The sequence below is a fragment of the Silurus aristotelis genome, assembly GCF_946808225.1.
Source record: "Silurus aristotelis genome assembly, chromosome: 9".
NCBI lineage: Eukaryota > Metazoa > Chordata > Actinopteri > Siluriformes > Siluridae > Silurus > Silurus aristotelis.
Genome location: NC_139582.1, coordinates 26,921,482 through 26,936,150, shown reverse-complemented (window position 1 = coordinate 26,936,150; position 14,669 = coordinate 26,921,482). Strand labels below are relative to the sequence as shown.

The 14,669-nt window shown below is 40.4% G+C and overlaps 1 protein-coding gene across 4 annotated transcripts in view; it reads right to left on the bottom strand.

Moving 5' to 3' along the window:
- The window catches only part of LOC310731199 (interleukin-1 receptor accessory protein-like 1-B), a 338,788-nt gene that overhangs the window by 53,465 nt on the left and 270,654 nt on the right, over positions 1-14,669 (bottom strand). For all 4 annotated transcript variants that reach the window (XM_083550677.1, XM_083550676.1, XM_083550678.1 and 1 more), the window contains one exon: positions 1,134-1,266. In XM_083550677.1, coding sequence (XP_083406803.1) covers positions 1,134-1,266 — 133 coding nt within the window. The remainder of the gene's footprint in view (positions 1-1,133; positions 1,267-14,669) is intronic.

Below are 14,669 nucleotides of genomic sequence, written 5' to 3'. Positions count from 1 at the left end.
TATGAGGTGGGGTGTACTGGATGACATGATTGTATGAGGTGGGGTGTACTGGATGTGATTGTATGAGGTGGGGTGTACTGGATGACATGATTGTATGAGGTGGGGTGTACTGGATGTGATTGTATGAGGTGGGGTGTACTGGATGACATAATTGTAGGAGGTTGGGTGTACTGGATGACATGATTGTATGAAGCGGGGTGTACTAGATGAATTGATTATATGGGGGGGTTGTACTGGATGACATGATTGTATGGGCTGGGGTGTACTGGATGATTTGATTGTATGGGGTGGGGTGTACTGGATGACCTGATTGTATGAGGTGGGGTGTACTGGATGACATGATTGTATGAATTGGGGTGAACTGGATGACCTGATTGTATGAGGTGGGGTGTACTGGATGTAATTGTATGAGGTGGGGTGTACAGGATGACATGATTGTATGAGGTGGGGTGTACTGGATGACATGATTGTATGAGGTGGGGTGTATTGGATGACCTGATTGTATGAGGTGGGGTGTACTGGATGTGATTGTATGAGGTGGGGTGTACTGGATGACCTGATTGTATGAGGTGGGGTGTACTGGATGACCTGATTGTATGAGGTGGGGTGTACTGGATGACCTGATTGTATGGGGTGGGGTGTACTGGATGAATTGATTGTATGAAATGTGGTTAACTGGATAAATCGATTGACCTGGGGTAAAATTAATGACTTAATTGTGTGAGGTGCGCTGTACTGGATGACAGCATTGTGTGAGATCGAGTGCACTGGATGACATAATTTGCATGAGATGGGGTATACCAGATGACTTGATTACATAAGATGGTGTGTACTGGATGCAAAGTTAGACCTCAGAATCAGGATTGTGTGTCCTGCAGGTTGTTTGGCGATTACAATACGTCTCATATATACACAAAAAGATTAAATGTCAAGATGGAACAGAGGCCACAATAGGAACAGTTGAAACTTCAGTTTTGGTCCATGTATCCAATATTTCATAAAAAGGCAAAGATTAATGCATAGTTTAGCTTATCTGAAGACCGATTCAAGGACATACGCAGGTGTATTAAGGTGAGCTACAGCATATCACATGAGAGACAATGGGTCACTTTGAATAGAAAAAGTTTTCTCACTTGATTTCGCTCTCCCGAATACGGCTCTCGTCCAGGTCCTCGATGAACTTCTCGCCCTTCATCCAGTAGATGAGCGGGCTCACGTCGCCACTGTAGCCAAAGAACGCTCGACATGTCAGGTTCACCTGACTCCCTGCGGTGATGAAAAACAGAGTGTCAGGGTTGTCATGGTACTGGTCAGTCGAGTATCCATCGCAGAACTGGAAGGACCTTGAACAGGTCTCTGTGACCATGTAAATAACAATTACAGCTTGTACGTCCTCTTTTTTTTTATATTACAGTATTCTATTATTTAACAGATGCCTAAATATGTGTAAAAACTGTGTTTGTTGATGTGTATCATTGGGAAAGATACCTCTACACAATGAAGTCGGGAAAATCGAGTGATTTAAATTTCAAATACAAACAGCGAATGACAGCCCCGATTGACGTACAACAGCCTGGTGTTTAGGAAGTCGAGCTAACAATGCTACAAAGCTGCTGATCGTGATGAGACCAGTTTTCTCCCCAATCATCTTTGCGATGTTGTCCTCAATCACTCAAAAATTAGACATCATTTGTAGTTTTCTTTCCCTCTTTCCCCCATTTTCAGAATCGTGGTCAATTCATTTTTTTTTATATTTACTAAGCCGTGCTTTGATGACACAGCAAAATGATTCACAAAGCGAATGCTAAATGAAACCAAACAGCACACACTTTTTATTTTGGCCCACTCTTCTATCACAGAGAGGTTTTTCCAGACAAAGATGCAGGTGATAGAGTGGAAAAAAAAAAACCCAGAGAAATGAACAACATGGAACCAAATCATAATCGGTTTATTTGAAGTGAAATGAGGTGACGCTCAACATGAACCGCAGATTATTACGCTGCCCATGGTGTATATGTGGTTAAATACAACACTGCCGCATGCACAATTGGTGTTTATACAGCAGAGATTATACAAGACGCAGAAATAATGCGCAAAAGTAACGCCTTCCCTTACACCCCTGGTGTCTGTATTATACATTTTAATACATAGGGCTTTTCGGGGGAAGGACATGAGCAGGTGATGTATTAGAGATTATTGATTGCTTAAGAACTAACAAAATACAGTACAACCAACGGATTTGTCTTTGGCTTTGGATCCATCAATCTGAGAACAACACTACAACAAAACAATGCTGTGGTTTGAAATGGGTTAGTGATCCACAGCTTTTAATAAATTGAACCATGATGTAGTTTGTTCTTTCTCTCCTCTACAGGTATAGAACTTACTGCTTGAATGCTTTGGATCATACACAGTTTCTCACTTTCAGGAAAACATAAATCACCCATAATTCCCTGTCAATCAAAGTGTGCCCCTAAGGTTCAGTGGTCGAAAGCCACCCATTCCAACACATACATATAACACAAATACAACACATTCATTGGCTTCACTTTCATTGTTATGCATTATAGGTCAGTACAAGAAGACCGAGACGTTCCTTTAATAAAATAGAGAGTATACAGGAATATCATCACTCTATTCTAAACATTACTTCCTATTTAAACATTCTTTGTTTCTACTTCTTTTCGAACTAATTTTGTTCAGTAAAAAAAATTAAAATGAACACATTCCTACATCCATGCATTTTATGCCATTTATCCCCACAGTTGTTTTGAATAAAGGATGTTTGAAATGCAGTATAAAAATTTTATACATTCATCCATCCATCGATAAATCTATTCATCCGTCCATCCATTGGTCCGTCCATCCATTTTATGTCACTTTTCCCCACAGTTGTTTTGCGTAACGTGAGTTAGAAATGCAGTTTAAAAATGTAACACATTTTTAAACATTACATCAATTCATCTATCCATCCATCTATTTTGTAATTTTTTTCACAAATGTTTTAAATAAAGTTTTAGAAATACAGTATAAAAATTTTAAATTGTTGCTCTATCCATCCATCCATCCATTCATCCATCCATCCATCCATCAATATAATGTCATTTTCCCCCGCATTTGTTTTGCATAAAGTCGTATAGAAATGCAGTATAGTAATTAAACACATTCCTAAATCCATCCATCCATCCATCCATCCATCCATCCATCCATCCATCCATCCATCCATCCATCGTAACATTTTTCCAACAGTTGTTTTGCATATTGTGTTAGAAATGCAGTATAAATTGAAACACATTTATCCATCCATCCATCCATCCATCCATCCATCCATGTATCCATCCATCCATCCATCCATGTATCCATCCATCCATCCATCCATCCATCCATCCATCCATCCATCCATCTCATATTCAATCCATCTCTTTATCCATACCCTTCATCTATTCATCCATTTATGCATACATCTATCCATCCATCCATCCATCCATCCATCTCATATTCGAACCATCTCTTTATCCATACCCTCCATCTATTCATCCATTTATGCATACATCTATCCATCCATCCATCCATCCATCCATCCATCCATCCATCCATCCATCCATCCATCTCATATTCGAACCATCTCTTTATCCATAACCTTCATCTATTCATCCATTTATGCATCCATCCATCCATCCATCCATCCATCCATCCATCATCCATCCATCCATCCATCCATCCATCCATCGTAAAATTTGTTTGGAATATTGTGTTGGAAATGCAGTTTAAATTGAAACACATTTCTCCATCCATCCATCCATCCATCCATCCATCCATCCATCCATCCATCCATCCATCCATCTCTCTATCCATATCCATATCTATTTATCCATTTATGCATACATCAATCTATCCATCCATCCATCCATCCATCCATCCATCCATCCATCCATCCATCCATCCATCCATCCTCTGTTAATGCACATATACATATTATAATATATTACACTGTATACTAAATAAAATAATATAAAAACAAAACAAACAAAGAAATAACAGCATACATCCAAAATATGCTTTACTTCCGCTAACAAATATCTTTAGAAAGAACGTTATGTAGATCGTGAAATAAAGTGTTTTGAAAAATAAAACTAATAATAACAATTTATAGTTTTTATATGTGAAGCATAGAATGGCGCTAGACTCTGCCTTTTCGAACTCTATAATAACTACCCCAAGGAGCATGTGGCTAATGCATGAAGGGTCACTGAGTCAATTACATTAGAATTCAATCAATGCCATTCATTGAAAGCACCACATTTCATTATCGGGAAGTTTAATCACTTGAATTAATTTTCCTCTACGAGTCTCTGCATCACTTCCAGTATGTTAACTGCCCCGAAATCAAACACAGAATTCGCGATATGGATCACTGCATCAAAAGCTTTCCCAAAACACCACCTTCAAGCAGTAATGCTCAGTATAGCGTCTTCCTCAGGCAATGACTGATGTACAGACTATTGCTGTAGCGCTCGGGTGATGAACTCAATTTCCATGAGACTTTACAGGGCACTTAACTAAGAGGAGTTTCATATATTTTTTATATAATTCTGTAATCAGATAATTGCTTTAACATATTTATGTTCGCTTCATAATGATGGGAAAATTGTATTTATTCATACCACGCATCAGCAAAGAAGAAACTGGATCGTCTGCCAGCCTCCACCATCTCTTTAAACGCTGTAATACTGCAGGATGCATTTGGACATTCGGTCAATCAAAGGATGATTAACGCCGAACGGGCTTTCGAAGCCTTTCTATACACACTCTACATGTCTGTATTTTATAAGTCTGCACATATATATGCACTGGAAAAAAACAAAATTTTCGGTCTCATCGGTCAAATATTTTTAACCCATATTTCTGAAATCGAGACAAAAATTTGAAAGGGCTCCCAAAACCTTCAAGCACCAATCTATATGTCTATGTGGAGTGAATACTAAAAAAAAAAAAAAATAAATGCATTGAAACGCATCGAAATCCTTTGTCAGCGTTTACATTAATGTCTATGAAAAAGCTGTTATCTCTCCTGGACTAACATTAAAATACACCCTAATACGCTGTGTAATGCCAGACTGTTGAAGGTGACATTGAGGAGGGGTGGGGGAACGGGACGGGGGGGGAAAAAAAAGCTGGCTCTTTATCAGCCGACAGCTTTTGACAAAGTAAAGGCCAATAAAAAGGTGAGACGTGGAATTAGGACGGCAAAAAGCAGAAAGTCTCGAACTTTTTTTTTTTTTTTTGGTGGACGAGAAGCTTACTGTCAGCAGCTTTATATCTGCCTGGAGAGGCATAAAGTGCTGTGGAAGGACTGCAAAGGAAGACCAACTGTGAAATTACCTCTTGAGGCTCTTTTACAAACAAAACTGATACAGTGAATGGCTTAAAAATAATAATAATATATATATAGATATTGATGTGCATCAATTTAAACTTGCGTCAGTTTCTTTCGAAGGCACGAATAAAGCAGGATATTTCTTTACGATTATTTATTGAAGCCTTACAGAGTGAACTCAATTTTTCCACTAGTTGTCCTATGTAGGTAAAAGAAGGTCACTATGGTATTCATATTCTAGAAAAAAAAACATCCAAAGAATGGGATGTCAAATTTTTTTTTTACGTCTGTAATTCCAGAATGTCCAATGCTTGATTTGAGGCTATCGATATCTGATCTAAATTGGATTAGATTCAGCTTTATCATCATTGCATGTGGTACAAATGATGTTAATGTCTGAGTGAAAATAGGAATTTATAATATATACGGAGCCTGTCAAGAGTTTGGAAACCGGCAGACACGTGTATGTTCCTTTTGTTTATATTTAACAAACACGATAAGCAGCAAAATCACACAAGAATTTGACAGTGAATGACTGGAGGAAAAATCTGTGGACAGAAAAGTCCAAATTGGACATTTCTGACTCTAACAGACAAAGAACAGGAAAGATGTTAGCAGCTGCCTAACACCCATTGCCCAACATGGAGGTGGAAGCCTAATGGTTGGGGTAGTTTTAGAGAAAGGAAGAGCGGAGACTTATTCTGGAAAGATATCCTGAAAAAAAAACATGGCTACCATTCCATACACCATGCGATTCCATCGGGACTGCAGCTAATGGGGAACCTGACGGGGAAGCTTCATTTAGAGAGCAAACATTTGGCTGGAGTGTCTACTGTAAATCCTATCGAAATGCTCTGGGATGAACTGGATCACAAGGTCAGATCGAAATCTCAAAGTATCTCAGCTGAATGCTTGAAGAAACAAACTGTCTGGATGCCAAGAGTGTGTAAAGTTCACGTTTATTTCTATAGCACTTTTCACAATGGACACGGTCTCAAAGCAGTTTTGTAGAACTGAAGAATTAAAGGGAATGATGTGTATTTATCCCTGATGAGCAGCCCGGGGTGACCGTGGCAAGGAAAAACCCCCTTGGATGAATGAGGAAGAAACCTTGAGAAGAACCAGACTCATGCTCATCTGGATGATATCGAGCGTGTGATTATAAATCTAAAAAACAAGACAAAACGCTGGAGTGTGAGAGGATTTTTCAATGAAAATGCAGTGAGACATCTGAAAATGTATAGATTTGATTTTGTCGAAGGAAACAAAAAAAAGTCTCTCTTTTAAAAACCATAAAAGTATACACACACACACACAGAGTGAGCGAGAGAATATTATGTTCTCTAAAGAGTGCAGAGAAATGAGGTATTTATGTCTGAGGACGATCAGTTGCTCATACAGAGATTATGTAATAATGAGACAGTAATGTGAATAGAGATGAGAATGTATGAAGTATATGGTAAGTGCAAGAGTGCAAGCAGTCAAATTTGGGCCGAAAAGCACTCATTGTACGCAGGAAACACAGGGATTGTATTGGAGATGCACCACACAAAAAGGTCAAAACATAAATCAACCGATCTGCTACACTGAGCTGTGAGGAGACTCGCATTTGTAGAAGGAGTCTTCAGTGCTAGCACAGTGAAAAGATCAGGGAAGCCTTGAGGACGAAGGGGTTTGAGGTTATCAGAAGGTGGTAATGAAAGGGATGTTTATAGCTACAATAAAAGCCATAACAGGAAGTAATTTGTACCTCGGATGTAAATCTAACGCGCTATTCTTGAATGAATAAAAATGTTGTGCTGCTGCTGCGGTATGAGGGGGAATCAATCATCTTGCGATGTGCAGCGTTATAAAGGGGAAACAAATAAATACAGTGTTCTTGCTTCTCAGCTCCCTGATCCCTGGTGAGATCGTGGACTTCTTTTACCAAAACAATCGAAAAAAGAAATGTAATGTTAATTAGCTGTGAGGAATTTTTCCTAAGGTGTGAATGAATGTGAAAAAGGATGGACTGCATGATGGACTGGTGTCCCTTTCAGGGTGAATTGACAAACTCCACCATTCACCTGTCCGGGAAATGAATTAATGATAGAGAATGTATACATGAGAAAACATGAGGATGGACAAACACCAGCGCTGTGTTTTATACGCTGTGTTTATACGCTGTATAAGTTCAGGTGCTCTTTATCAGAAATCATTCACCTCTTTAATATGTATTGCATTTTCTGGATTTTTTTTGTTTTTCAGTTGGGTTTTTTTATGTTAGGAGCTAAAAATCATTAATACTTAATGACCTCTGACGTGAGTTCTGCTCTGAATTATAACCAACCTCTTCCCCCGAGTGTGATAATCCGACAATCGTATAGAATGTCTTTTACGACGACTTGTTATGGCCAATACACACTTTAAAACTAGGAATTCTTTAATTTCTAAGTGAAGAATAATTCTCATTTCTGAGAAAAAAATACCTCACAAATTTATTACCGTATTTTTCCACGCTCTGAACCCCGCCGCTTAAACATCGAAGGGGCTAATTTATGGATTTTTCCTGGGTTTTTCCCGGTTTCACAAACTTCATGCCAAAACACTAAACCCCATAACATTAGACCAATGAAATTGCTGAACGGGTTCAGGTCAACCAATGAAACTCTTTATATTAAATCAGATGCGTTCCCACTGAATCGGGCCGCACCACATCATAAATATGGATGATGTTCCTCTGACGTTTGACCTGCCGCTCACTCGGACCGTCTACAGGAAATGCGAATCATTCGTCACGCTGAAAACAACCGGGCATGAAAACACGCACTTCACCTGTGTTCTGAGCTGCACGGCATCGAGAGAAAAGCTTCACTGATGGTGATTTTTAAACGTACGACGACGCCAAAAGAAAAACTCCCGAGAGAAATAGTTGTGAAAGGAAGGAGGAAGACAGTGAACATTGACTTTCTTGGTAGGCTACTGTTTAGATACAAGCCGTGTAACAGACACTGTCTTTCGTTAAAGCCTGTGTAAAGTTCATTAGTTTCAATGTAGACTAATAGACAGGTGCGGCTTATAGACAGGTGCGGCTTATAGACAGGTGCGGCTTATAGACAGGTGCGGCTTATAGACAGGTGCGGCGTATTTATGCTCAAAATAAAAATCTTTGTCAAATTCAGTGGGTGCAGCTTATATTTGGGTGTGCCTAATAGTCCGGAAATTACGGTAGAAGATATTTGAAATTTTCCAGTTTAAATCTCTGATGATCTGGTGATCTCTGATGATCCAAGCTACAATAACATGTTGTTGCTAAATCCAAAGGACAAGTAAACTTTTATGAGATCTTTCACTCCAGGCGAAATGCAAAACAAGTGTCTTCCGAACCTTGCAAAGTGTATGAGGTTTTTTTCCTTGATAGAAAAACCGACACAAATTGATGAGTTTTAAACACAATGCTTTGATTTCTCGCGTTTTTTATTTATTCCTCTGAGTTTTAACCTCAATATTTTTTTTTTCTTGAACATTTTTTATTTTTTTCTCAAAACTTTCGACTACCCTGTTCCAAACCGTTTTATTTTTTATTTATTTATATATATATATATATATATATATATATATATATATATATATATATATATATATATATATATATATATATATATATATTTTTTTTTTTTTTAAAGAATGCTCTGTTGATGTAGATGCTGTAGCATGAAATGTCCCCCAAAGCTAGTACCATGAAGGTACGCTTAACATGAGTTGGAGTAAAAGATCTTGAGTGGCCCACAAACGTTTGTCCTTTGTCTTTGCCGTTGTCCTTGTTGGAACCGCTGATGAAAGTGTGCCGAAGAAATTCCAGCCCAAAAGCTCCACGTCATCCGAGGAAGAAATAAAGACGGAGTTTGCAGCTCATATTTGAATAAATGTGTCTGACATCAGTTTGTAAAACAGGCAGTTCATAGACACCTGTACATTAATACTTTATATAGACCAAAGTTCGTGAGCTTCTGACCATAAGATTTATACATGCTTTATGAACATCCCGTTAGCTTTTGAACCCGAATGGACCCCTTTGGGGTGAACTGTTCCACTGACTGCACTCCAGGTCTCCTCACCTCACCTACATCAGTACCCTATATTTACATCCAGAGTGACTTTATCTCATTCATACAACTGAGTAGCTATAGGGGTTAAGGTTAAGAACCTTGCTCAGGAACCCAGGAGGGGTGTGACTCAGGGTTGAGCTCATGACTTTCAGATCCAAAGTCGACTAAGCTACACCTCTGAATCTCCGCAAGCACACTAGTGGAACATCTTCCCAGAAGAAACGGGGTATGCTCAGAAAGCACGTATCAGGTGTCCACAAACTTTTGGCGGTCAAGTGCGTGTCAGCATTCTTATTAGGAGCTCTGGTGCAAGTACAAGGAGTCTTCTGTTGAAACTCTGTTTAAAGCTGCGAGCTGGAAAAAAAAAAAAAAAGCGCATTCAACGGAGAAAGAGCGAGGGAGAAAGGGAGGGAGAACGAGGGAGAGGGTGGGAGATACACAGATAGACTGAAGAGAAGCAGATGGGAGTGATATTGAATTGAATACGAGAGCTCTAATCTGACATGCCCAGAGGAACAAGCGTTTTGGTCGGCGCCGCTCCTCTCTTTTCCTTGTTCGTCACCATTTACATAGCTCCGGCGGGAATTCCGATCAAGCGTGCCTCCCCTCCATCTCTCTCGCACCCGTCCTTTCACTTGGGACAGCTGTCTGACAGTGGAGGCTTTATATGATATGTGGCAGTTGAGGAACGTGTTTGGGATAAACAGCTCTCTCTCTCTCTCTCTCTCTCTCTCTCTCTCTCTCTCTCTCTCTCTCTCTCTCTCACACACACACAAACACCCATACACACAATCCTATCTGATAAAAGCTAGCACAAGCGAGTCGCCTCAAAACGTGCTCATATTGTACCCTATATCCTATAACTACCGAACAAACCCCCCCAAAAACACAAACTATCCATTCACACACACCGACACACAAACAACACACACTTTTCCACAGAGAGAGGTTAGAACTTCACACAAGTCTTTCTAATTATTCAGCCGAGCACACTTTGTCAAACAAGTCTTATTTACTTCAACTCCCTTCCGAGAGGACGTGAAGAGAGACGTCTTCGGTGGTGCCGATGCCAAAGAATTCTACCTCGATCAACATAATTAGTGTATATTAGTCGCTTATGCTGTGCGTCTCTCTCAGTGGGAAACATTTGGTGTTCAATCAGTCTTAATGGCAAAAAAAAAGAAAGAAAAAAAAGAAGAGAAAAACTATTTGGACTGGTTGTAGAGCCAGTTTCGGCCACTAGAGGGCATTAAACTACCGTGAAGCCAATACGTACATGTCTGTACAGGGAAGGAGAGTGAATAAAGAAAGAGAAAGAGTGTGAGAGAGAAATATTCAAAAGAGACTCCCCCCTTAATCACTAAGCCATTATTAAGTTACATACTGAATTGTCAATGCCTCTAATTACTGTGTCTGACCACAGAAATGTAGCGCCATGGTGTATGCATAGCTATACACTGTTAAAGATTAACCCTAATGAAAAAAAAAAAAAAAAAAAAAGAGAACAAGAATAAGAACGAAACTCCTTCCAGGTAGTGCCTTGCTTATTATTAAGCACGTCTTCCTTCCCTTTCTCGCTCGGTTCTCGGAGGACTCCCACATTGCACTGGTTGGTGTTTTGCACCGAACTTCTCGAGTTCGCTGATAATGAGCCATTGTGTTACATCAGTGCTTGGAAAATTTCACAACTGGGGAAAGACGTTTCGGCTGCTGATGACACACTCGCGGAGTCGGGGTAGAGCCCCGGGGGAGCGCCTCGCCTTGGCGCCTGAAAAAGAAAAATGGGTGTCGTGAAGACATCCGAAAGCTTTCGGTTCGTTTCAATCCAGACCCCTTTTGGCCCGGTTGGCTGTGGCTTAATGCGATTGTCTGCTCGCTTTCTATACATCCTCTTATCTTCCCTGCCTTTTCTTAAGCTTCTCCTCCACAGTCAGAAAGAAGGAAAGAAGAGAGAGGGGGAAGAAATGGAAAAAAGAAAGAAAAAAAACGCAACACCCCCCCCCCCCCCCCCCCAAGCGAGCAGGAGCAGACGGACGAAAAGGAAAGCCCAAATACGGAAACCTTTGGAAACATCACTCAAGTCATGAAACACACACACACACACACACACACACACACACACACGGTTATTATGAAGACCTTTATATCAGCGTCAAATTAGGAAGGCGAGGATATATTGCCGGTGAAGAAGTGCAGGATTAGTTTGGTCCCTGATGGTTTTTTACCTCAGGAATCGAAAAAGAAAAGGTATAGAGAGAGAACGAGAATAAGAGAGAGAGAAAAAGAGGGGGAAGGTGGTGTAACGTCCCAGCAAATCGATAGGTCCTCACAAGTGCTCATTTTATATTTATGTAATTATGTAATATCTTTCGCAGGCGGCATTATGAAACATTTATGAGCTATGCATTTCACAAATTAACCACCTCACCGTGATCCCGGGCGTGTGTGTGTGTGTGTGTGTGTGTGTGAAAACACATCTAAGCTAGGTTATGTTATGTTAATTGCACACCTGGGCTGAGCGGAAAACGGGAGATTAGACCCGTTCTTGACGTTTTCAATACCGGCTGTACAGAAGCGAGAGAAAAAAAAAAAAAAAGTTTCATCCTTCTTTCTTCTTAAAATTCACTAACTGTACGTAGTGACCGGAAAATTGCCTGGAGCACTTCCGAAGCGTATTTAAAACAAAAAGCGTGGCTTTTCCTAATGAGGTGAAGCTGCGTCGCAATTACACCGTAATGACAGACATAAACTACGAACGCATAAACAAAAACTCCCTTTGTTGACTCGTTTGACTTGTTTGGTAGCGCACACACGCTCACAAATGTGGAATAGTGTGTGTCTGTGTGAGCAAAAGAGAAAGGGATCCGGGTTTTCCAGGGTTAATCGCGTCTCCATGGCATTTTAATTGCATTTCGCTCTCCTATTTTCTAAGTGCACTCAGCCAATTTGTGCAGTCCATTCAGGAAGCCGCTATTCACGCATGACCGGGCGTCGAAAACGGTCGGCTTTCGGTGCTTTCGTCCCTCTCAATGACGTGCCACAGAGAGCTTTTTGTGCTTTCGCGAATAAACCACGAATAAACTCCCGCATCTTCGCGGGTCGAGCGAGTGTGGGCGTCATGTTTACCTAAAGCTCACTCGTCACGCCGTATGCTGGACGCTTTCGGGGACGTCCGTCGCTGTGGGGACTCGATGCAGGGGGTCAACAAGCACAGTAATCTCTCGCACACATGGATAGACTGATGTGGCTGTGTGTGTGTGTGTGTGTGTGTGTGGACTGGCGTCAATAACGCTCTGCCGAGCAGCTAAGAATGCAGAACCCCCTTTTGCTAAAATAAGGCACTCGACTACCTGTGCGAAGTTTGACATTTGAAAAGATCAACAAGCTCCTTTCTCCTGCTCCGGCTTCGAACAAAGAAAGGTACAAAGAAAGGTACTCGAGTCTACCCTGCGGAGCTGCACACTTCTTGTGCACTTTCTCCTGCTGCACAGACTTCCAAATAAAAAAGCTGGATATGTTACAGAAAGGCTCTCCAGCACTTCATTTGAGCGAACACTGGTTTGAAGGCTCGGTAATTGAAACCTCGTAACAATCTTGCACCAAACCGTTTATAATTCTGAAAACTTCTGTACAAGATTTTCTTTTGAATTAAAGTTTAGTTCGGAACTGAGTTTATTGTAACCAAAAATGACAAAGTGGTTTCCTTATACCAAATATAGGTAGCCCCCGACTTACACTGGAGTCGAGACATGGCCTAACCTACCCAGGCGTCCTAAAGAATGGTGACCAGTATGTGGTAATATAATGTCATTTGTTAATAATTAAACAAAGTCAAGAGTCTACCTATTATGAGTATTAGTCTAGCTAGCACTATTAGTCAATTCCAGGATGAAAATGTGTTTCCATTAAACCACTTTTGTTCATAGTGAACGCAACAAAGTTATCAGAAGTATAAATGTTTTGGTCCAAAATTGTTATGAGATTTCAATTACAGAGCCTTTGAACCAGGGTTCGCTCAAATGAAGTGCATCATTTTAGTACATAATTAGGCAAAACAGGGCAATTTACAGAGTCGTATAAACTATACGATATGTACACCAAGCTTCAGAAGCTTGTCTGTTGGATCGGACCATACTGGCCAGCCTTCGCTCCCCACGTGCACCAACAAGGCTTGACCATCCATGACCAAGTCGCCAGTTCACCATTCTTCCTTCATAGCACCACTTTTGATAGATACTGACCACTGCAGACTAAGAAACACCCCACAAGAGTTGCAGTTTTGGAGATGCTAGCAGTCACAATTTGTCCCTCATCAAACTCGTTCAAACCCTTACGCTCGCCCATTTTTCCTGCTTCTAACACATCAACTTTGAGGACAAACTTTTCACTTGCGGCTTTGAATATCCTACCAGTTAACAGGTGCCACGATGAAGAGATTGATCAGTGTTATTCACTTCACTTGTCATAATGTTATAATGGCATTATGATTAAAATAATGAATTACAATAGTTCTACAATTTTGTTGTATCGCTATTGTCATAGTAAGATCGAAAAGAGTCGAACCATTGTACTTCAGGACCATCTGTACCCTTTTACCAGAAAGTGACCTCTACTATATGGAAAAAGGAATCGGGACACCTGACTTCTCCAGCCATTTGTGGTTCTTCAGCAAAATGTTAACATAAAGTTAAGGTCACACAATTGTATAGAATGTCTAGATGCAGTAGAATAAATCTTTTTCTTTTACATGATCCGCCATTGTGTTTAAATGAGCACCAACCTCCACAAGCACACTCCGAAAATCAGGTGGAACATGGAGACTAAATGTGGAATGGGATGGTCAAGAGTCCAAAAACGTATGTAGTGTAGTTAGGTGTGTTAAAGGAAAACTGTCTAAATGTGTATATGACCTTCCTGTGCTACAAATGAATGTAAACAACATTTATCCAAACTTGAGTCTTTTTTAAACAAAGCAAACTTGGAACGTTGAGGTGTCTCAAGAAGAGGTCGGTCTTCACCCGTCGCTTGAAGATGTTTGGACATCTAGGGGAAGTTCATTCCAATACCTCGGTGCCAGAACAGAGAAGGACCTTGAGGTATACTTAACTCTTACCCTGAGAGAAGGTGGTACCAGTCGAGCAGTGCTGGAGGATGTCAGACATCGTGGTGCAGTGCGAGGTGTGATGAGGTTTCTGAGGTAAGAG